Here is a 25148-nt window from a genome sequence, read left to right as displayed (position 1 = left end):
TATTTCCCTACATTTTGCTGCCAGAATTGTTGATCCCTCTTGCTTCATGTTTCTTTTAAAAAATGGTCTAAATGAAAGTAACTCTATGATTATTTTAATCTGGTGCACTGTTATATCTACATACAACAGCGTAATACTTCTTCAGGGTTGCTATATATTTGTTACAGAGCAAGGAATCTATTTATAACCTTTTATTTTTTGCTAAGTTACATGTAATTGTACTGTAATTTGCAAAGAATGTAGATACTAAGGAATGAGTGACGAAGAAAGAAGGAACAAAGAGCTTATTGAAACAAGTTGTTGAAGAACAGCATCAAGGAGAGCTAAATGCAAATTCTCTGGACATGGTTAGGTGTGTATCGTCAGGTGACTTCACACACCTACATACTTTACATTTCCAATAATTCTGTGGGAAACAACTTAGACACAGGTACACCCAATGTAGCAGTCCAGTACTCTTGATGGTGAGGGTATTGGTTTGCTTTGTACACAGTAATATTACTGATCACTTAGATATTTTTTTGTGTATCAGTTCCTAGCATCCACTATCTAACTAAGCATACCTTTGTCAACAGAATTGATGTGAGATACTCAAGTTGGACTATATGTAAAAACATTTAAAAAAAACATTGTTCTTTTATGTAAGCTGCTTATTTAACAAAGATTCTGCAGATATCAATCTAGATGTCAGATGATTCAGTTCTGGTCAGGAAGTGTTTATGACTTTCACATATTTCCACCTCAACTGATGGATGATTTGATGCCAGTGGAAGATTGATACAACTTTCTTCCTTATTTCCTCTTAAAGCTTTGTGGACTCTGGAACATTGTTTTTTTTTTAATAGGCTTTGCAGCTTGATTAAAAGCTCAGATCTCACAAAAATATTGAGTCCAGAAAGAATACCAGGAGAACCGTAGTTAATAGTCCAAGATCTCGGGTAAATCTGGATGTAACAGACGCAATAACATCAATTTTACTTCACGCAAAAACAGACAAACAAACTATTGATTTGACAAATAACGGGATAAAGCAGGTTTATTAATTACTTATTGAGATATATCATTTGTCGAATTGCTTCAGTACCTAAGTTGTATTACGAGGACACTGAACTAAGAGTCCTATTAAAAAATATCTCCAGAACCGAAAGTCATGCCCTTAATGGAACCTTTCGACCTTTTTATGCTGGTTGCTCTTACTGCTTGTGGTTGCCTTGTGCGAAGGTCATGCCAGTGCTCAGATCTGATGCCAGGCAACAATTAGAGCAATAATGGATGACAGAAAGTAATTAGTTGAACATGTTGTAGAGACAAATCGCCCTATTGAAGACACAGATACTGTGGGAAATTAACTTCTATAGTTAAACTACATTTTAATTATCTATTTAAACTGCATTTGAAGGCATTCTCTAAAACAAATGTAAGATGTCAGTGAGAGTCATAGTCAGAGATGCTACTTATCTCAGTTGGATGGGCTACAACACACATTGAGTGGATAGAAAGAGACAGGCGTCTGCTTTACTCCTTTCTGAAGCATGCAGAAGGCGGAAAGAACAATACAAAGAAAGTGACAAAACCAGAAACAGAGAAGTATGAAATGAGCGCTTGTGTGTTTCTTTTTTACCACATCATGTCCACTAGCTGTCCACGTCTCTGCTCAGGGAATGTTTTACTGTCTAGCCAGTACACGCCTCGCCTCGTTAGTCCAGACCACATCAGCCCATATGTGAATATGTGATCACGGTCGAATGACAAACGGATGGACCATTTTCCAAATGTCCTATAGTTAGTGAACAGAATTGTATAATTTCAAATTAGCTTCAGTCTGTATTCCTGACCCCACACAGGAAGTGCTGTATGCTCCAAGTTATTTGGCTGTTTTTAATGCTGTTTATGAAAACTATTAAAGGTAGGAGTTTTGTTTATTTGTTTAGATCCTCCTTAAATGGTTAATGATCTGCATTTATACAGAGCTTTTCCATTCCTTTTGACATATCATAGCGTTTTACACTTACAGGTTAGCATTTAGCCAATCACACACATTCATACAGAGGCAGAGGCAGAGGCAGAGGCAGAGGCTACATGTGGCGCTCAGCATTCACACACTGTTAGCCACGCCATCAGGAACGATTTTGGCATAAGTGACTTGGATTCCAGAGTAAAAGATACTTCACTTCAATAAATCCAATGCTCTGACAAGGAAATACAAAAATCTTGAATAAGTTGCTTGGTAGTCCAATTGTTTCTCATTGCGTGTGACCAGAGTCTTTTACAAGCTTGAAAGCTATGGGTACTGACAATAGCTATTAGAATTGTATAGGTCAATTATAATTGACGTATGCTGTTTCTCGCTAACTTTCTCGCTAGACTGAGCAACAATTGTAACCAGTGCTTCTAGCTGCTTTCATTGGAAACGGGTTGTTTGGATACTTTTAATTTCTACCATACTCGTTATATGTTCTCAAAATTAATAACTAAATCTTTAAGGAAAGCTTTTAATTAGGTGTGTGGAGGATGTGCGTGAGCCAAAGAACTGCATTCCTCTCCTGGCTTAAGGGATTAATAACTGTAATTAAGTGTGCTCTGTGACTTTGTTATCCAATGAGATCCTCCCAAAAGATCAAAGGTTCCTTAAGTGATATGATGATATAAAATGATAGGCACACTGCAAGGTTATGCCACAGATTATTAAGGGATTTATTTTAAATTGTCTGCACTTTAAGCCTATCAGCCTGAACACTTTAACTTTTAATAAGTATTTATATAGAAGTATGATAAATATTTGTAAGAAAACATCCAGATAAACAAGGGTGTTCTGAGTGTGTATAAGCCACAATAATGAAAGCAATCAAAAGGTTTAAACTTCTGACACCCACGTCACATAATAATAACAAACTAATTAACTAAACTGTAAGATAAGATAAGATAAGTTAAGATGTACCTTTATTAATCCCCGTGGGGAAATTTGAGTGTTTAAGCAGCAACAAAGAGGAAAAACAGTACAGGTTCACACAGGGATATGAAACACAAATTTAAAATTTAAAATAAAAAAAATTCTAAAATAAAATTGCAGGCTTTATGTGCTGTCCGTGTTATTGTCAGTGAGTCACATGGTTGTTGTGCAGCCTGATGGCTACAGGTACAAAGGAGTTTCAAAGGCGCTTAGTGCTGTGCCGAGGTGGGATGAGTCCAGAGTCGGCGCCAGAGCAGATCTACTGGAGGGGCATTGGGTCATTGGCGGGGGCTGTCCAGTTTCCTCCTCGTCCTCCCCTCAGCCACCTCCTCCAGATTGTCCAGTTTAACTCCAACAACCGAGCTAGCCTTCCTCATGAGCTTGTTCAGCCTGTCCGCATCCCTTTTGTTGGTGTTTCCCACCCAGCACACCATGGCAAAGAAGAACACACTGGCCACTACGGACTGGTAGAACGTCTGCAGCAGCCTCATGCACACGGTGAAGGACCTGAGCCTCCTCAGGAAGAACAGTTTGCACTGTCCCTTCCTGAAGAGAGCATCAGTGTTGTCACTCCTATCCAGTTTATTGTTCAAGTGCACTCCCAGGAACTTGTAGGTGTTCACCACCTCCACATCCTCAACATAATAGCAACAATAAACTTCGCTCAAACCACAATGTTGGCAACAGTTATTGCTTATGTGACAGTCAACACGTAGGAAAATGTCAACTATGGCCTAACGTTAGTTTATCTAAACATTAATAATAATGATACCTCTTATCTATTTGAGAGATGATAACATCTGGTTTATAGCCAAGGCATGGAGGTAAATGGAGAAGGAGACGCCTTAATCTAGACCTTTGGCTAGATTCCATGAGGAAACATTGCAGTATGGACTATGAGATTTAGATCATTAAATATAATGCACTTTGGCCAATTGTAAAATACATTATTGGGTATTACAATTCATCCCTCATGAAAGCACACCCAAGAAATGAATAATCTCACACACTTGCATGTTTCACTTTTCACCTGCCAGTGGTGTACGGTGGAGTTAAGAGCTTTCTTGGATTTTAAGTGCAAAGAAACATGGGGTGCATCATCTGGATAAGGCTCTAGTGAGCTCCAACTGACTGTTTAAACCTTGTTGTGGGGGATCTCCCATCCACATCTGCTTCACGTTAGGGCCAGGGGGGGACAACAACAATACACTTTGCTTCTCAGTGGGGGATGGCAGGGATATCTGATGAACAGCACAGGGACACGCAGCATTGACAGTTTATTGCTGGTAGGATACAGATGCTAACAACCTTTGATAGCTTCAGATCAGCAGGAAAGAGAACCAAGATGAGAAGTACTGAACACCCAATAGTGTTTCCTAAACTAATCGTTTTGGATAGTAATGAGACTTCACATTCCTCAAACTTAATAGTATTGCTCTATGTGCTGCTCAGAAGCTTGCACCCACCCACATTTCTTCGCTAAGCACTGTACATGCACTCACTTTCTGCATGGTCTCTTTAGGGAGGTGGATATCTGTAACAGAGGTCATGTCTTCACAATTTATGAGGTACAGCAGTTTTTTTTATTGCTTAACATAAGTACACTGCTAGGATATGTGTGTGACCCACATCTGTGTTAATGGCTGTAACAGTATCACTCTAAAACCCCAAGTAATAAGCATAATTGATGTTAACTTTCACAGGGTACAGTACCTGCAGACACCCCCCCCCCATTCCCGCAGCTCCTCTTAGCTCAGTGGGTCACATCTGGGCCAGCTCACCGTGAATCACCCCCAGATGTGGTTCTAGAGTCAGATGGCGCAGCATACAACACAGGGAACCCACCCAGCAGACGTCAGAAGGGACCGCCTCAAATCCCTTGCTGAGTTTTGTAACCCTGTTCGTGTCGGGGTTACAAAAACCTCAGAAAAACAATACTTGAGTCATTATTTTGGTAAATGACGCTTCTTACACAAACGAGTGAGTTTGTTGAGAAAGATGAACTGTATGTATAACTTGTAAACTACACATTAAACGTAATTCCAGTAATAAAAAGTGTTGTCTGTCTCTTGGACATCATTATCACAGTAGCCTCTTATTATTATTCTTTATCTTAAAGAAAGTCTTCTTGATTATGTTCATAGATTAAACATCTAATGTACTGCTGATATAGAAAAACACAGGAGCAGTACAGGAGCCTGTGCAAGAGTTTATTACCACTTGAGCATAATGACTGACCGAGTTCAGATATCAGCAGTCCAATATCAGTTTATTTCCAAATTCCTGTAACTGAACCGAAGCATTTAAGAGCTGTTGAGAGGATTTCCTGGCATATTCCTAGAGTCATCCTGACATAAAGTGCTCATGCAGTACCACTCCTACATGTATGAGCCAAAGGTGCACACAACCAATCAAAGTTCACCTTTTTTCAGAGCACATCAAATTACAATTCCAAAACATGGTATCACTAACAACACAGAAAAACTTGATCACTGGAGCAAGCTGATCTTGCTTTTGTTTTTTTCTCCTAAAATGCCACTTGAATTGTTTCTTTCTTTATGTAGCTTGGCCAGACAATCAGGTATAAATCCCATCTTAGCGGTTTGAGGAATTTAATTTTAGCCCATTGGTGTAAGTCATTGTTGTATAGTTGTTATGGAAATATTTCAAAATAATGATGAGAGCTTGTCTATGTGAGTGTGTCAGATTGCAGAGGAGATTGTGGGATTTGTTTTGGTGCGCGGTCAGTCCGGCAGGGTGGTGCTTGTGATTGCACATCTGTGAGTGAGCTCAGTGATTTTTGTGGAAGCATAGCATAAGGGGGGGCTGGTAGTAAAGAAGAAAACCACGTCATGTTGGAGTCAAAAAGAGAGCCATCTGTATTATGTCATGACTGCTGGGGAATCCACCCTTTGCTCTTTATTTCTTTGTTCCTACCCATCCCAGACTTCCCCACCCTGAATTTCTCTTCACTGCTGTACGTCATTGGTTTTGTGATACTGACATTGTTGCATTACTCTAGAAGAAATGTGCCCCAGGACTGAATCTGTCGTTCTTCGCACTTTTCCCAAACTTTTACACCAAATCTTCTTTCCCCATGGCTTAACTTTGTTCATCATATCTTTTTTCTGCCTGCCTGTCATCTTGAGTCATTCATCACTTTATTTGCAACTAATGACAGTCCACCTCCAGCTTTTGAGTGAAAGCTCTCTGTCTGCACTTGCCTAACCTTTTTGATGTTCACCTTCGCTCCTGCAGCACTACCTAAAAACCAGACGTGGACACTCAACAGCCTGTAATTATGTTAAAGGAGGGTTCCCTTTAAAAGATGTCTGAATAAATGAGTCTAAGTTTAAAGTTTAAAGATGATGAAGAAGGAAGAGATCTTCTGCATGTGTTCTGTTAAAACTACAGCACTTTATCAGAAGGAAGATTTGTCATTAGCTCTTACTTTGGAACACAAGTGTAGTGCAATTGCATCCTGGTGCGTCTCTGCTAGTAACAAAATCAGGTCAATGGGCACGCCCTGAAATAAATAAACTACAACTACATGTACGCAAGCGCGTGCACACACACCCCCACACACACACCCACACACACACCACACACACACACACACACACACACACACACACACACACACACACACACACACACACACACACACACACACACACACACACACACACAGCTGCTGTATCTCTTTCTCACACAATAAACAGAGCAGCAGACAATTGCAGTTCTTTAACAAGGCCCGTAAACCCTAAGCCTGTGGGGGGGGTAGTACTCCCTACTGTGTGCCTCTGCTGGCTCATTTTCCTGGATGGATGCTTGCTTTGATGTAGAGAAATGTGTGTGTGTGTGTGTGTGTGTGTGTGTGTGTGTGTGTGTGTGTGTGTGTGTGTGTGTGTGTGTGTGTGTGTGTGTGTGTGTTGGGGGGGGGCGGTAGTTTACAACCAGCTGCGATTTTTGACAATGTAAGTCAATGATAATCAATGTCCCTAGACTAATTATATCAGTGTGTGCGCAATGGATGACTTGACTGATTAGTCACCCCTGCCATTCATGGATCTGTGGCAAAAGATTCATTTCCCTCATTATCTATCACACTTTCTAAATCAATATTGTGGCTTGATCATACTTAATTTGATTCCAGCATACAGTCCTTTTTAAAATGTTTGATCTAGGTAATATAACACCTAATGAATCATAACAGACAGACTGAGTATAACTTCTCAACAACCATGTCTTTATAGTGAGCCTATAGCGCTATCTTCTGGGCATAGACTGTAGCTAATGGTTAGTGTAAAATCCTTGAATAACAACAGGGATATTGTGACAACAGAAAGTTAAAGTTGGACACAGGTTTTTGTTTTTCAATGACTAGGAAAATCTCTCAATATATTTAGCTACTCTTACTACCATGAATGGTACACAATTAGTGAACATTTTATATTGCCGCCCACATCCATGAGTTATTCAGCAAAGCAAATATATGAAATCAAAGAAAATGGCAGTTAAATATAATGAGTAGGCTGTTTTTTCACAGCACAATTCTTATTCTGCCTAATTTAATAAAGATGAATACAAAAATATTGTTGTTTGTGACTAGATTGGTCAATCAAGAACTTTTGCCGAGATACAACATCATGCATGTTTTCTTACAAAAATAATGCATGATGTTGTGAGCACTCAGCAGATCAATATATATATCAATAACAAAAGATATACACGGTACTTATAAGGTTTTATACACTGCCCGGCAAAAAAAAAAGGTCACAAGCCTATGGGGGGCAGTGCTATGATCTGGGGTTGCTGTAGCTGGTCTGGTCTAGGTTCAGCAACATTATGTGCCCAAAGAATGAGGTCAGCTGACTACCTGAATATACTGAATGACCAGGTTATTCCATCAATGGATTTTTTCTTCCCTGATGGCACGGGCATGTTCCAAGATGACAATGCCAGGATCCATCAGGTTCAAACTGTGAAAGAGGGGTTCAGGGAGCGTGAGACATCATTTTCACACATGGATTGGCCACCACAGAGTCCAGACCTGAACCCGACTGAGAATCTTTGGGATGTGCTGGAGAAGACTTTGTGCAGTGTGATGATTATGTGATCTCCCGTCATCAATAAAAGATCTTGGCGAAAAATTAATGCAAGACAGAAATAAAAGTTGTGACATTGCAGAAGCTTGTGGAAACGATGCCACAGCGAACGCGTGCCGTAATCAAAGCTAAAGGAGGTCCAACGAATATTAGAGTGTGTGACCCTTCTTTTGCTCAGGCAGTGTATGTTTGCATGAAAAAAAAACAAGGAAGAAGTTTGCTTATTAGGATCAGATTTATTTACAGATCTAAGTAGGGGACTATTTCCCTTGTGCAATAACTTTTTGGAATCAACGTTTTCAAATAGAACAGCAGGGATTCTTGAATTGTGGCAGAAAATGCAAAATTGACGACGTCAATAGTTTGTATTTTTACAACATGTTAAATACTATAGTAATGCACGTAAAAAATGTAATGAACCCATCACACTACTATTTAGAATGAACAATGTTGATTGAATTGAATAAGAACTATATAAACATACTTACGCTGAAATAATCATTAGAAAATCACTTCTTCATCAGTCATTCTCTCCAACGGGGTAAAATAATATGTTCTTCCATATAATAAAAGTGTACTTAGATGAAGCAAACATGTTGCAAGTTTAGGCACAATATCAGTCATCCAACACTACTCTGCATGCTAACAGAGAAAGCACTATAACTACAAATCTGTAAGCTTGTTCAAAATAAAATGAGAAAACAACATGAGGCAAATGAGCACTATGAAGGAAATAGCTGGTTAAATTTCCCACAGGCAAAGCTAAACTGAATAGCGTGAGCAAAGGACTGAGAAAATAATTCAACAACTTCAATCTCATGTCATCATTGACATGGAACAAAGACAGCAAAGCAATGCATGCCAATGCACCCATTACGTAACAGGATAACCATAATAATACTACTACAAGCAATACCATCATAGGGAATGACAAATGAAGTTGCTTTAATGGCGTGAATGTGGCCCAATGAGCCTGAAGAGATAGGAAGGGGTTAGTAAGGGTTAACAGAAGATGGCAGTCCATGAGAGTAGGTCAGTTTAAATGAGGTACAGTGCGGTGATGTCTCGGGCCGGACGAGCTACTACTACGGGTGATCTGCAGTACTCTCAGCCATAGTGAAATGCAGGGGGCGAGGCAGAGGGGAAAGAGAAAGGCAAGAAAGCAAATGAGCTCCCAGACGGAGGAAAGATGTCATACAGAGGTGTCACTTCATAGCTGGTTTGGCTTCAGAAGCCCGAAGGTGTTAAAACATTCATGTCCCGAGGTTTAAGTTTGTGAGGCCGTGTGGGGGCCCGTTTGGCATCAACGCCTGAGATTTCAATCTTCGGGGGCATGAAGTTGGCAGGGTCGTCCACCTTGAAGTTGACCTGGGGGTTGGTGCTATCCATGGTAGAGGACTTCTGCATGCCGAAGTAGGACTGCAATGAGAAGCCTGAAAGAAAGACGAGGAAGAGGTTGACGGTTTTAATAATGACCTAAATCTATAACATAATAGGATTACTAGTAATACTAAGTAAGGGTCCTATATTGTGTGTTCACTTATGGTTGGAGTTTGTATTTTTTGGGGAGAAAATCCTATACATGGTTGTATCAGAAAACGTTTGGGTTGGCACATGTAGAACCTTTTTTTTTAGATTCTGTCCAATCTACTAAGCATTTATACAGTGATAAAGTCCAGATCCAAAAGCAACATTAGGTATAACTCTCTCACCTGAGCTGGTATCACAGCCTGGGTCAGTGGGGGACTTCTGTACCACAGGTCGACTTCCAAAGAAGCTCCACCTCTCTCCTCCTCCTCCTCCTCCCCCTCCCCCTCCTCCTCCTCCTCCCTCATTTCCTCCCATGTCTGTGCTGGGGTTGGAACAAGTGAGTTCTGGTGTGGCAAGAAAAGGCGCAGGACTCAGCTGGAACCAGTTCCTGTATTCACACCAAGCAAAAGTAAGATATGAACATACAAGCAACCAAGGGAAGGATGTGCCACATGGTTTGGGCTATGTTGGAAAAGGACAAAATAACATCATGAGCAAAAATATTTCAGTAACTTGATGCTTACCTGCGACTAACAGCCGGTGATGTGTGGGGAGTTACAGAGGGGGTGACACAGGGGGTGACGCTGGGGGTGACGGAGGGGGTGACAGAAGGGGTGACACTGGGGGTGGATTGTGCTGATGTTGTACACCTGTCCTCCTTGAAGTCCCCGGTTGGCATTCTCAACTTCTGTGAAGAGAGATCAAATACTATGGTCTATATTCTGGATTCACGCGGTACAGTGATAAGAGATTACAAAATCATATATAATAACAGCAAGTGGCTAGATGATGATTTATCCCTGATACAAGAAGCAAAGCTGTGACACGTTTCTCCCTATGACACACAAACAGCCTGTGTTTGCAATAGAGCATTGATCTTTTTTTTAAAGAGCAAACACTCCTTGAATACACAATGAGAGAAGGTCAGCAGTGTTTTTCTGGACCTGCAGACCCCCCCAAAAAAAGAAAAGTGCATCATACATTGTTGGGAGTCTCAAACCTGCTGTGAAAATGAGTTGTGGGTTGGAAAAGAGAGAGAGGTATGACAAAAAGAGAGGACTTCTGCATAATAAAAACAAGAACATTTGATGAAATACATTATTAATACTATAAAATGATAGTTTCATAATGTAGGCCAAGCACTGAGCCAGTAAATCCTATAATTGTAAGTTCATTACATCAATGAATATAAACTACACATACTAACACAAACTCACTCACAAAATAGCTTGCTCTACCAGCAACACCACCGGTCCAAGTGAATACAACCTGACGTGGATTTGCTTCACTCCTTTCCACTCAAAAAAATCAAAAACAGTCCTTACAACTCTAACTAACCAAATATATGTTCAACAATACTTGCCTTTAGGTTTAGAGTTATTCCAGTAATTCTTTCTGTTAGAATATTGTAAAAGTTAAGTTTCCATTCAACGTAGGCATTTTCGTCTCCATATCTTGAGGGTCCTTCCATACACATATCAATCCCTTCTAGTAGATGTGGTCCTGCATTCTGCTTAGGGTAATGACCACCATGCAAAGGAAAGAGTGCTCCATTGGCTTTTAATGCCCTCTTTAAATTTCACCACTGCTCCCACCCTGCTGGACCTCAGCCAGAATATTAAAAGTCAGGACACAACAACATTTTGACAGTTCAACTGTTGTGTGGTTTATAAAATATTGGGGCAGGGTAAAATAGAAAATATTACAGCATGTGTTCCTGAATGAGGCAAGTGTATTTTATTACAAATGTGTGAAAGTAATAAGTAATTTTCTTATTGACACTTAAAGTAAGCACATGGCAGGCCAAAGTGGGGATAGTGAGGTATCTATTTTATATAAAGCGATAGCAAATGTGAAAGCAATTATAGCTCTTGCCAGTTGTAATCTCGTTTTACATAATTCAGCAAGCTAGGGCCTCTGTCCTGATAACTTTAATAAAAAAAAGAAAAACAAAACAAAACACGAGGAGCACAAGCTGAGGCTACTGTGCCTCAGGAGAACAGGGTTCGATAGGGAGATGATGGATCATTAACATTATGCTGAGCTAACGTTAACCGTGGCAGGACTGCAACCCAACAACTAACCGTAGTTACTATATTACCGACCAAGACACTACGCGTACGTTTCTTACTTATTCAGCAATAGTTTATGTGAATCCCTTTGTACTGAACAAGCTATAACCACAACAGTGGTTTGGCTAACACTGGCGGGGAGACATTTAACGTTCTGAAGAACTAAGGTTAGTTTGTTTACTCAGGTTAGCTCGAATGCTATCCTAGCTAACGACCTGCTTTTCAGTCGGAATGTACATATAGCCTCAGCTTACACATCGACATACCTTTTTATGATAAGATTTCTTTGACGCTCCAGTCCGACAGATTCCTTACGTTTGTCCATTTTTAGCTGTTTTAACTAGTTTTTTCGCAAAAAAGAACGGAAACGGTAGCGCCGGCATAAACCAGAAAGGGCCTCCAAATAGTGTCTTTTGTTAGAAGCTCGCTGATTGGTCCGTTTTACTAAACAAGGGGGCTCGATTCATTTAAGGGCGTTGCTTGCCAACATTACTCCTGGGAACACCATCCTATGAAACCAGCATAGAGCAGATTACGTAATTTGTTTACAATGATTTGTAACATGTTAAAGAATTGGTCATATGTCATATTGTTTTTCGCAATAATACTTGCTTATTTGAATATTAACACAGCCTCTATCACTATTTTAGTAGGAATACAGTCCCTATTTGTGATCACTTTGGAATGCTATAGATAGATAGATAGATAAATAGACAGACAGACAGACAGACAGACAGACAGACAGACAGACAGACAGACAGACAGACAGACAGACAGACAGACAGACAGATAGATAGGTACTTTATTGATTCCAATTTGGGAATTGTTTGCATTGCAGCAACTTAAAAGACAAGGCATTGTACATTACAATAGAAATGAAATAGCATTAAAAAAAAGTTGAAAATATATCCATGTCGGACTAAAAATGGACACAAAATATAAAGCAGGATATTATATAATACATTAAGTGTGTAAGGAATCGAATATTATAAGCTATGGAGCACTTGAATCGTGAGAAAAGGAATGGCCATGTCAATGGGAAAACTGGACAAATCTTGACAGAAAAGAAAAGAAAACCTCTGGGCATCCACACAAAGTGTGTATGCAACACTGTGTGACTTTCAAACCTTCTTTACTAAACCTTCAATCACATGCACAAAGGTTCAGCCTAGCAAGTCATCTTTACAACTTGTTAATATTAAACTTACTGGCATGTTTTAATAATTGTGCAAGTTTTTTTGATTTAATTCGCATTATTATCTTAAGTTTTCATTTTATGTTAGCACAATGTATTATGATAATGAAATGAAGAGATGCGAAATCAAGAAATAATGAAGAGCTTGTTTGATAATGTGGCATTCACAAACCAAATGTATCCAACTATTCAGAATACAAACTCAGTCTTTCCAAAAGTGTACGGCTGAGGGGTAACATGAAAAAAATGAAAAACCAACAACAACAACAACAACAACAACAACAACCATACCCTTACATAATCATGTTTAATCTGGGGCTGTTAAACAACTGAACTTGCAGTATTTTAAAAACATTTTTATAAAAAATATGTCTTGTAACTGCACTGTTGAGGAACAGTGACCTAGGTTTTTAGTTCATGGCACACACACACACACACTACACCATTGTGTATAAGACGTAACAATAAATCTTTGAATCTTGAACCATATGCCGTTCTAGGCAAAACACACTCCAGGTCAGACGTGTGACCTTTAGTATTGGCCCAAACATTGAAATTAACCAGCAGTATACAAGAAACTGCATTTTATCTCTACTTATTCAGGTTGTGCATTCTCTAAAGCACGTGTCACACATTAAGGTGTAATATATTTATTGTAAGGTATTTATTATCATTTGAGGCATTAAAGATATGTGTCACTGCTCCTTGCACGTCAACACTCTTGACAACATATTTGCTTATACTCACTGGCAAGGCGCCGTCACCAAGTCGGTGAAAGCGAGTCTCCTCAGCAGAAAGCCCCTTGTGGGGACAATACCCAGCATCAGTGAGCCCTGCCTGGTGCTCAAACTTATGGAGGTTGTCCTGGGTCTGCTCTAAGAGAGGAAAGGTAAACAGTCCACAGTAAATACAAATTAGTCAATGTTTTAATATGCTGCACTTTAAGCATACTCTGAAGATTGTTTTTCTAAATGTCCCAACCATGGAAGTACTATTTGAACAATCATAGGTGAGACTTACAAAATTATGTGACATGAGGTGAATAACAAAATGTGTCGTAACTCGAAACAATCTCATTGTGTGTGTGGTTATTTATCAATATGAAAATAAATGGTCTTCAATCAGGGTTTAGTTGACTTACTTATCATAAGAGAGCTCATCAAAGAGGTGGCTTTGGCTTTCACAACAGGCACTTGGGGATTGACTGGTGGTGCTGCTGCCTCAAAAGTCACCAACTTCCCACCACTCCCACTTTCCTGGTGAAAGAAGTTTATACTAAGGATTAATTTACAAACCAATGACAAACCAAGTCAGAACACATCCAATGTTGTCAGCACTGCATTATGTTTCAGGAAGATCTCCACAAGCCAAGGCTTGTTAGCAAGTTGCTTGTAACCAATTCAAAACAATTTGGATCTTATGGTTAGAAAAAACAGGAAAGCACCTCTGCAGTATTCCTGAACCTGTGTTGTGGGATGACAGGATCTTTCCAAAAGATGTTAGCGTTGAAGTCTGAAGGTGGTGAATGCATGGTGGCATCCATGAGCTCGTCATAGCTTACAGTGCGCCGGTTCATTCCAATTGGAGAAGAAAAGGCACCGAAGAGTCCGGAAGATGTGCCAGACTCAAGTGCTAAAAGATGGGAGTAAAGAAGTATGGCTTTTTTGTATGTTTTACTTCATAGAGAAACTTGTGTGACATTGCCATTAAGCTTGACATAATTTGACAAATAACAAATATTAACATTATCGTAGTAAAATAACAAAAATCCTATGTTACCTGGAATGTCTCCCCGTTGTGAGGACATTTTGATCAGTTGGGCAGACCACAGGAGACTTTGCAGGGTGACAGTACGGAGGTCTACTCTGCCAGGTGTTGATGGCAGTCCGAAGTGAGGCTAATACATATATGGTACATGCATATTTTCGTTAGCCTAAGGTTAAATTGGAGTATGAACACGTCAGAGTCTTGTACAGCAAAGTTCATAGCGTCCTGTTTCTGACCAGCTCCGAATATAACTGCAGGATCTGGTTACAGCGCTGTCATTAATATCAGTGAATGCCAGTCCACTCACATACCAGCCAGCTCTGCCCAAAGCAGAAACAAACAGCTTAATTGAGGAGTAAAGCAGGCTCATTCCCACAAGGAAATGACGCTTTCTGAAATCAGGAAATAATGCCTGTTTAATAAATGGACCTTGTATGTTATTACTTGTTGTGTGAAACTCAAAGAAAGGCAGTATTTTAGTCCTCTTGTGTTATGGTGAACTTTTCTACCTTTTTTATCGTCGCTGTTAATCATCATTGTCTAAGCTCACTTTCCATTGCAATCCACCTGCGTCCTGACCTAAATAAATAATCAGGCGACCGTCTGCCATCTACAAAATGTAAATCTTGTCAGATTTCAGATTTCGCAGATTTAGATGGGTGATATTTCGCAGGCTAATTTTGTCTACTTTGCAGACTGCTTACATCTGTCTGCTGCTGCACGTCAGCACTTAGGGGTGCCAGATACGGTGACTTGCAAAAACAGGAACCGAAGTCACGCCATGGGCGTTTGGGAATAACGTCTAAAATGATCTGTAAACTAAATAAAAAATATATATTTTATTTCATTTTAGGGGGGCCAACTAAAGGAACCAGAAAACGATTATGTAAACAATGTATTTGCTGGATTTTCCATAATCATTGCAAAGGGTGTATTAATTTAATTCATTAAAAAAGGGTATTTTTCAGCGTTTACATGCAGTACAAAAGCGTAACACTTACCTCAACCTGTCAACATTTCCATTCCTCTTCTATTGAATTATTCCACATCTACGGCGATTTCTTTGTCACTGTGGAGCTAAGTTGACATGCTGAACGAAAAAAAATGTATGTTTGTTCTTCGGTTGGTTCATCCATGACTTTTGGACATGCAAAGAGTAAACAGAGAGCTGAGATGTCCACACCGCAGCAGAGCACTGAACGCACCTCTGACAACCGAGCTGCGGAAGTGATACCACGAAACTCAAAGCCCTGCAGACTGTTGTACGAAATAAGTACTGTATGTCGGAGAACCACATTATGCCAAACGATAAAACAAATATTGATGCAGAACTAAGGCATTTACTTGTAAATAAACGGAAAAAATACTGCAGTGTGAAAATTGGATTTTCACAACTAAAAGTCCTTCACTTCAATGAGTGAACAAATACAAAATATTATTAGCATAAACATTTAGTTGAGTATAAACAAAAGGTTACACCTCATGCATGTTTTGATAAGGAATAGTGTTTAATGATAAATTAATGTAGGTATTACTTAAAATTACTTAAAAATAGGGAAAGGTTACATTTATAACGATTTGCAAAGACTTACTCATATGATATCTTCATTTATTTGTTGATTTCCTATTTTTCTAATACTATTTAAAACTGGAAAGGAACTAAATGTATCGAGTAAAAAATACACTATTTGGCTTAGAGATGTATTGAATTGGAAGTTTAAAAGTAGCAGTCTTTTTATAAAACATGGTTACACTTTGGCCTTAGTTAAATTAGGGCTAGGATTAGGCATACAGTGAATCTCCTGGATATGAATGCCAGAGTGTGTGTGTGTGTGTGTGTGTGTGTGTGTGTGTGTGTGTGTGTGTGTGTGTGTGTGTGTGTGTGTGTGTGTGTGTGTGTGTGTGTGTGTGTGTGTGTGTGTGTGTGCGTGTGTTAGTGGGTGTGAAAGATTCCAGCCTATGAAACTCAGCTGATCTGAACCGCCCCTGTCAGAATTGAGCAGGAGCATGTGCTGTTGACAGACGTACCCTGTCATCTCCCTGCAACTTTGGTGTCCTCATGCTATCTGTTGTATTCTAGCCATATTAATCATGTCTAGAACACTTCTGAGGGGATAAATCCCTCTAATATTTGCAAAACTATGCATGGTATCATAGGATACATGACCTGACATATACAGTATACTTTACATCTTGCATTGGCAGCCCTGAACCACAAGGTAGCAGTGTTTGTGTGAGCCACAACGATATTGGACTTTGAACAGAAAACAAGCACTCAATGCTCCATTGATTTTATATTTATTTAGAAAAAATACTGAAATGACCAAAAGGCAAAGGACTTGGCTCAATTACAACACACACATCAATTTACAAAAAGGAATACAAGGAATATATAAACAAAAAGAAACAGATGTATACTAAAAGTGCACATGAGTATAAATAGAGGATAAATAGACAAACAGTTTCATTCTTTTCACATCTAAATTCCTTGAAGGTGCATTTTTCAAACGGGGTCAGAGGTCATGTTAGCTTCTTTTCGATTCCAGGAGTGGAAGAGTCAGACGCGAGCTGTGTTGGTGCTGCTTGGGCTGGTCGTGAGCTCAGCTTGTCTAGCTGTAGTTTGGGCTTTTCTATGAATCACAAGAAAACCAGAAGGAAACATAAGATACAAAAGTGTGGAGGAGAAAGCATCACATCCCTTATTACTGTTCCATCAAATATAGAGAATCTCTGAAAGAGTAAAAGTTGTAATTGGATGTTCAGTGTATTTGAAAATAAGGCTTGGATTGATGTCTTTTATACTTACATGATGGAAGCCATGACTCTTTGCACTGTCTTCAACTCGGGGTCCAGGCAAAAGCGAAGCCCTCTTCTGTCGGTGACACTGTTGAAATGGACAGAGGAGACTTCACGTTAAAAAAAATATCTTCACCAAATAAAGTTTGGAAAACAGATATCCATAAATCATTAGACAGGGAAACTAGAAGTGCATAATCTTCTTCCACATAACTGAGGCCGGACTCTAACCGTTGATAAATCTCAATTAAAATGTATTTCTAGGTTTCATTGGTGGCAGGGAGATACATTGTCCTAATAGCATAAAAAAAGCAATTAATGAACCATTTTACTGTATCTTACACAATCTCCACTCTGTCACAGAACGCAGTTGCCGGGTAGATCTGGATGTCCTTTACTTTTGTGCTCATTTTACTGCTGACGCGTTGACACAGACAGCCTTCTGATTGATGACCTACAGAGAAAGACAGGAAAACATCATTTCATTATAATTCGTTTTTCACTGAAACGATTTCATCTAAAAGTAACTTAAACGTATTCAAAAGTAAATTAAACACCTTAGGTAGTCTGTGTTAAAGTTGTAAATGCTGATATAGTATAAACACTTACGTTGGGCTTCAGAGATGCAGACGATGACAGCCAGGAGCAGAAACACTTTCATGATGCTGGACATTGTTGCTTTCCTTTTTGGTGGAGGAGACAGAAGTGCTAGAACAGATCTTGGTTTTTGCGATCAAGATGATAGAAAGCGTTGTAACAAGTGCAGCTGGAGATGTTAGCTAGAGTCTGAGAGAGCAACGCTTGTTGACAGGAGGACTGTGAAGGGGTAGATGCTGAGGGTCCTCTTAAATACTCTCTTTAGCCACTTACCTCATCATACTTCCTGTGACCAAGGGAATTTCTGTCGTAGTGGAAAGTGAAACTTACAAAACCACAGACAACTCTTCCTTATTCCCCATGGTCATACTACTTTAGTATAATTAACAGATTTTCGATGAACAAATATTTTTAAGCATTTTGAACACTATCTATTTCTGATGCCATGAAGAAAAAACAGATGAATAATAAAAAAGGATCATATATAATATCTTAATTAAGGAAGGCATTGGTTCACCTGTATCTTTATTTGCCATTTATTTTTATATTCATTTTACATTTAACGCAAAGCTGAGTAAATTGCTATTAAGGGATATGTTTGTCTCCCTAAAGAATGCATATAGGTACATCGGCTGCATACAATTATTTCATCTGAAATAAATGACGCAATTAAACAAAGCTTAAACTGAACTGAATGTCTTGGAGAGAATCGAATACCATAATATCACAAAAAAGACATTTAATATTCTCTGTTTTGTCATATCGTCAAAATCACGGTACTAAAGTATAATATAAAATAACGTTGTACTTAAATATAAAATAAGAATGCTGATCCTAAATTACTAACAGAGTTGGTGAAAAAAGGTTTTTGGATGAAATCCTCATGAGGTCACTTTAGATTTGCATAGTTTATTACATTAAGTAACACAGAGTGTAGGTTAGTCTCTGCATGGTTTGATTTTCTTCGTGTGCATCAGTGGTTAACACCTTGCTCTGAAGGAAAGGCACTTTTCAAAAATGTCTTTTCCACTGTAGTTGCGTGGTAGTTACACTGTCATGACATTTGTGGAGTGAATAAACCAGTATTATCAGAAATATCTGATGGATGCTGATATTCATTTCCTTTCTTTTTCACTTCAGTGTTTTGTTGTTAATTTAAGATAGATATGATATGCCCTCCATAAAGTCACAAGTTTACAAGGAAAGGTTTGGTTTCAGTGGAAAGCTTTGTCTGAATGTCAGTTTTAGTTTTATATCCTCTTTCACTTGTGTTCAAAATCAAATCCCAATACAACCCTGTTTCCTTCCCTAATTCTTGCCATCATTCTCTTCCCTTCTGTATTTGACCACAAAGATTGAATGAAAGTGTGAAAAACAGTGAGATTATTCTGAAAATCTTTTCTGTGATGCTCTATAACATTTTTGATAACAAGTATTATAGATCACACGCCCTTTAAAAAGAATGAGAAAAGAGCATAAAGGCAACAGAAGGTGACGTGCTGAACTGCCTCATTACTGATCAAAGCAGGGCCCAGGACAAGACACCCAAAATATAAACTTTCAAAAAACAGGCATGATTTACAGGGCTGGTTCAGTAAAGTATAGAAGTTAATAAATATGACACGTGTTTCTTACTTACCTGTGATTGTTTCTAGCCATGTAGGAAGTTTTGGTTTTACTTGCCCTGTTTTCGAGATCTCTAGCTACGTTGAGGCTGTGGGCAGACGTCTCAGAGATTGATATCTCAAAACCATGGCAAATACAATCAGAAGCATCAGCCTGGCTGAAACCTCTCAAGGTAAAGATAAAACAACTGATTTTTAATCTAATCAAACCACCCTTGATAGCGTGGTGACAATGCGTTTTTAAGATTATTCATGTGGAATTTATGACATGGGGTAAAGCAATCGTAAACTTAGCACAAGAACCACCATAGACAGGGCTGGTTGTCAATTGGTAAACCTGAAGTGATTTTACAAACTGAATTTGGAGATATTTTTTGTTGTTTTCTTATAAATGTGTTTTGCTTAATTTTCTGCTAGGCTATATTTCTTTAGGCTAGATAAAGAGACTGGGTTCCTACTGAGTAACTCACTCTAATATTTGCAACATTTTGCATGGTATCATAGGATACATGACCTGACACATACAGTATACTTTACATCTTGCATTGGCAGCCCTGAACCACAAGGCAGCAGTGTTTGTGTGAGCCACAACGATATTGCACTTTGAACAGAAAACAAGCACTCAATGCTCCATTGATTTTATATTTATTTAGAAAAAATACTGAAATGACCAAAAGGCAAAGGACTTGGCTCAATTACAACACACACATCAATTTACAAAAAGGAATATATTAACAAAAAGAAACAGATGTATACTAAAAGTGCACATGAGTATAAATAGAGGATAAATAGACAAACAGTTTCATTCTTTTCACATCTACATTCCTTGAAGGTGCATTTTTCAAACGGGGTCAGAGGTCATGTTAGCTTCTTTTCGATTCCAGGAGTGGAAGAGTCAGACGCGAGCTGTGTTGGTGCTGCTTGGGCTGGTCGTGAGCTCAGCTTGTCTAGCTGTAGTTTGGGCTTTTCTATGAATCACAAGAAAACCAGAAGGAAACATAAGATACAAAAGTGTGGAGGAGAAAGCATCACATCCCTTATTACTGTTCCATCAAATATAGAGAATCTCTGAAAGAGTAAAAGTTGTAATTGGATGTTCAGTGTATTTGAAAATAAGGCTTGGATTGATGTCTGTTATACTTACATGATGGAAGCCATGACTCTTTGCACTGTCTTCAACTCGGGGTCCAGGCAAAAGCGACGTCCTCTTCTGTCGGTGACACTGTTGAAATGGACAGAGGAGACTTCACGTTAAAAAAAATATCTTCGCCAAATAAAGTTTGGAAAACAAATATCCATAAATCATTAGACAGGGAAACTAGAAGTGCATAATCTTCTTCCACACAACTGAGGCCGGACTCTAACCGTTGATAAATCTCAATTAAAATGTATTTCTAGGTTTCATTGGTGGCAGGGAGATACATTGTCCTAATAGCATAAAAAAAGCAATTAATGAACCATTTTACTGTATCTTACACAATCTCCACTCTGTCACAGAACGCAGTTGCCGGGTAGATCTGGATGTCCTTTACTTTTGTGCTCATTTTACTGATGACACGTTGACACAGACAGCCTCCTGATTGATGACCTACAGAGAAAGACAGGAAAACATAATTTCATTATAATTCGTTTTTCACTGAAACGATTTCATCTAAAAGTAACTTAAACGTATTCAAAAGTAAATTAAACACCTTAGGTAGTCTGTGTTAAAGTTGTAAATGCCGATATAGTATAAACACTTACGTTGGGCTTCAGAGATGCAGACGATGACAGCCAGGAGCAGAAACACTTTCATGATGCTGGACATTGTTGCTTTCCTTTTTGGTGGAGGAGACAGAAGTGCTAGAACAGATCTTGATTCTTGCGATAAAGATGATAGAAAGCGTTGTAACAAGTGCAGCTGGAGATGTTAGCTAGAGTCTGAGAGAGCAACGCTTGTTGACAGGAGGACTGTGAAGGGGTAGATGCTGAGGGTCCTCTTAAATACTCTCTTTACCCACTTACCTCACCATACTTCCTGTGACCAAGGGAATTTCTGTCGTAGTGGAAAGTGAAACTTACAAAACCACAGACAACTCTTCCTTATTCCCCATGGTCATACTACTTTAGTATAATTAACAGATTTTCGATGAACAAATATTTTAAACATTTTGAACACTATCTATTTCTGATGCCATGAAGAAAAAACAGATGAATAATAAAAAAGGATCATATATAATATCTTAATTAAGGAAGGCATTGGTTCACCTGTATCTTTATTTGCCATTTATTTTTATATTCATTTTACATTTAACGCAAAGCTGAGTAAATTGCTATTAAGGGATATGTTTGTCTCCCTAAAGAATGCATATAGGTACATCGGCTGCATACAATTATTTCATCTGAAATAAATGACGCAATTAAACAAAGCTTAAACTGAACTGAATGTCTTGGAGAGAATCGAATCCCATAATATCACAAAAAAGACATTTAATATTCTCTGTTTTGTCATATCGTCAAAATCACGGTACTAAAGTATAATATAAAATAACGTTTTACTTAAATATAAAATAAGAATGCTGATCCTAAATTACTAACAGAGTTGGTGAAAAAAGGTTTTTGGATGAAATCCTCATGAGGTCACTTTAGATTTGCATAGTTCATTACATTAAGTAACACAGAGTGTAGGTTAGTCTCTGCATGGTCTGATTTTCTTCGTGTGCATCAGTGGTTAACACCTTGCTCTGAAGGAAAGGCACTTTTCAAAAATGTTTTTCCGCTGTAGTTGCGTGGTAGTTACACTGTCATGACATTTGTGGAGTGAATAAACCAGTATTATCAGAAATATCTGATGGATGCTGATATTCATTTCCTTTCTTTTTCACTTCAGTGTTTTGTTGTTAATTTAAGATAGATATGATATGCCCTCCATAAAGTCACAAGTTTACAAGGAAAGGTTTGGTTTCAGTGGAAAGCTTTGTCTGAATGTCAGTTTTAGTTTTATATCCTCTTTCCCTTGTGTTCAAAATCAAATCCCAATACAACACTGTTTCCTTCCCTAATTCTTGCCATCATTCTCTTCCCTTCTGTATTTGACCACAAAGATTGAATGAAAGTGTGAAAAACAGTGAGATTATTCTGAGAAGCCTTTCTGTGATGCTCTATAACATTTTTGATGACAAGTATTATAGATCACACGCCCTTTAAAAAGAATGAGAAAAGAGCATAAAGGCAACGGAAGGTGACGTGCTGAACTGCCTCATTACTGATCAAAGCAGGGCCCAGGACAAGACACCCAAAATATAAACTTTCAAAAAACAGGCATGATTTACAGGGCTGGTTCAGTAAAGTATAGAAGTTAATAAATATGACATGTGTTTCTTACTTACCTGTGATTGTTTCTAGCCATGTAGGAAGTTTTGGTTTTACTTGCCCTGTTTTCGAGATCTCTAGCTATGTTGTGGCTGTGGGCAGACGTCTCAGAGATTGATATCTCAAAACCATGGCAAATACAATCAGAAGCATCAGCCTGGCTGAAACCTCTCAAGGTAAAGATAAAACAACTGATTTTTAATCTAATCAAACCACCCTTGATAGCGTGGTGACAATGCGTTTTTAAGATTATTCATGTGGAATTTATGACATGGGGTAAAGCAATCGTAAACTTAGCACAAGAACCACCATAGACAGGGCTGGTTGTCAATTGGTAAACCTGAAGTGATTTTACAAACTGAATTTGGAGATATTTTTTGTTGTTTTCTTATAAATGTGTTTTACTGAATTTTCTGCTAGGCTATATTTCTTTAGGCTAGATAAAGAGACTGGGTTCCTACTAAGTAACTCACTCTAATATTTGCAAAATTCTGCATGGTATCATTGGATACATGACCTGACACATACAGTATACTTTACATCTTGCATTGGCAGCCCTGAACCACAAGTCAGCAGTGTTTGTGTGAGCCACAACGATATTGCACTTTGAACAGAAAACAAGCACTCAATGCTCCATTGATTTTATATTTATTTAGAAAAAATACTGAAATGACCAAAAGGCAAAGGACTTGGCTCAATTACAACACACACATCAATTTACAAAAAGGAATATATTTACAAAAAGAAACAGATGTATACTAAAAGTGCACATGAGTATAAATAGAGGATAAATAGACAAACAGTTTCATTCTTTTCACATCTACATTCCTTGAAGGTGCATTTTTCAAACGGGGTCAGAGGTCATGTTAGCTTCTTTTCGATTCCAGGAGTGGAAGAGTCAGACGCGAGCTGTGTTGGTGCTGCTTGGGCTGGTCGTGAGCTCAGCTTGTCTAGCTGTAGTTTGGGCTTTTCTATGAATCACAAGAAAACCAGAAGGAAACATAAGATACAAAAGTGTGGAGGAGAAAGCATCACATCCCTTATTACTGTTCCATCAAATATAGAGAATCTCTGAAAGAGTAAAAGTTGTAATTGGATGTTCAGTGTATTTGAAAATAAGGCTTGGATTGATGTCTGTTATACTTACATGATGGAAGCCATGACTCTTTGCACTGTCTTCAACTCGGGGTCCAGGCAAAAGCGACGTCCTCTTCTGTCGGTGACACTGTTGAAATGGACAGAGGAGACTTCACGTTAAAAAAAATATCTTCGCCAAATAAAGTTTGGAAAACAAATATCCATAAATCATTAGACAGGGAAACTAGAAGTGCATAATCTTCTTCCACATAACTGAGGCCGGACTCTAACCGTTGATAAATCTCAATTAAAATGTATTTCTAGGTTTCATTGGTGGCAGGGAGATACATTGTCCTAATAGCATAAAAAAAGCAATTAATGAACCATTTTACTGTATCTTACACAATCTCCACTCTGTCACAGAACGCAGTTGCCGGGTAGATCTGGATGTCCTTTACTTTTGTGCTCATTTTACTGATGACACGTTGACACAGACAGCCTCCTGATTGATGACCTACAGAGAAAGACAGGAAAACATCATTTCATTATAATTCGTTTTTCACTGAAACGATTTCATCTAAAAGTAACTTAAACGTATTCAAAAGTAAATTAAACACCTTAGGTAGTCTGTGTTAAAGTTGTAAATGCTGAAATAGTATAAACACTTACGTTGGGCTTCAGAGATGCAGACGATGACAGCCAGGAGCAGAAACACTTTCATGATGCTGGACATTGTTGCTTTCCTTTTTGGTGGAGGAGACAGAAGTGCTAGAACAGATCTTGATTCTTGCGATAAAGATGATAGAAAGCGTTGTAACAAGTGCAGCTGGAGATGTTAGCTAGAGTCTGAGAGAGCAACGCTTGTTTACAGGAGGACTGTGAAGGGGTAGATGCTGAGGGTCCTCTTAAATACTCTCTTTAGCCACTTACCTCATCATACTTCCTGTGACCAAGGGAATTTCTGTCGTAGTGGAAAGTGAAACTTACAAAACCACAGACAACTCTTCCTTATTCCCCATGGCCATACTACTTTAGTATAATTAACAGATTTTCGATGAACAAATATTTTTAAACATTTTG

At 38.7% G+C, this 25148-nt stretch overlaps 4 protein-coding genes across 4 annotated transcripts; all 4 read right to left on the bottom strand.

Moving 5' to 3' along the window:
• Window positions 1-8274: 8274 nt before the first annotated feature.
• LOC134859929 (putative monooxygenase p33MONOX) lies at window positions 8275-15874 on the bottom strand. The gene is made up of 8 exons (XM_063876720.1): window positions 15624-15874; window positions 14635-14752; window positions 14300-14487; window positions 13997-14111; window positions 13603-13730; window positions 10113-10276; window positions 9771-9976; window positions 8275-9491 (listed from the first exon to the last, which is right to left on the bottom strand). Exons 2-8 carry the CDS (start codon window positions 14660-14662, stop codon window positions 9286-9288), a joined length of 1035 nt encoding a protein of 344 aa, XP_063732790.1. The 5' UTR covers window positions 14663-14752; window positions 15624-15874; the 3' UTR covers window positions 8275-9285.
• A 1030-nt stretch (window positions 15875-16904) lies between these two features.
• On the bottom strand, window positions 16905-18228 carry LOC134859965 (C-X-C motif chemokine 6-like). Its single transcript, XM_063876775.1, has 4 exons — window positions 18028-18228; window positions 17761-17872; window positions 17429-17506; window positions 16905-17252 (listed from the first exon to the last, which is right to left on the bottom strand). The coding sequence occupies exons 1-4, from the start codon at window positions 18089-18091 to the stop codon at window positions 17180-17182; spliced, it is 327 nt and encodes a 108-aa protein (XP_063732845.1). The 5' UTR covers window positions 18092-18228; the 3' UTR covers window positions 16905-17179.
• A 2040-nt stretch (window positions 18229-20268) lies between these two features.
• Window positions 20269-21585, bottom strand: LOC134860004 (C-X-C motif chemokine 6-like). The gene is made up of 4 exons (XM_063876830.1): window positions 21384-21585; window positions 21117-21228; window positions 20785-20862; window positions 20269-20608 (listed from the first exon to the last, which is right to left on the bottom strand). The coding sequence occupies exons 1-4, from the start codon at window positions 21445-21447 to the stop codon at window positions 20536-20538; spliced, it is 327 nt and encodes a 108-aa protein (XP_063732900.1). The 5' UTR covers window positions 21448-21585; the 3' UTR covers window positions 20269-20535.
• Window positions 21586-23623: 2038 nt separating this feature from the next.
• LOC134859976 (C-X-C motif chemokine 6-like) lies at window positions 23624-24939 on the bottom strand. Its single transcript, XM_063876790.1, has 4 exons — window positions 24738-24939; window positions 24471-24582; window positions 24139-24216; window positions 23624-23962 (listed from the first exon to the last, which is right to left on the bottom strand). Exons 1-4 carry the CDS (start codon window positions 24799-24801, stop codon window positions 23890-23892), a joined length of 327 nt encoding a protein of 108 aa, XP_063732860.1. The 5' UTR covers window positions 24802-24939; the 3' UTR covers window positions 23624-23889.
• Between the last annotated feature and the right edge of the window lie 209 nt (window positions 24940-25148).

The sequence above is a fragment of the Eleginops maclovinus genome, chromosome 23, assembly GCF_036324505.1.
Source record: "Eleginops maclovinus isolate JMC-PN-2008 ecotype Puerto Natales chromosome 23, JC_Emac_rtc_rv5, whole genome shotgun sequence".
Taxonomy (NCBI): Eukaryota; Metazoa; Chordata; class Actinopteri; order Perciformes; family Eleginopidae; genus Eleginops; species Eleginops maclovinus.
Note: the sequence above shows the minus strand (reverse complement) of the source record. Positions and strands in the feature narration are given on the sequence as shown.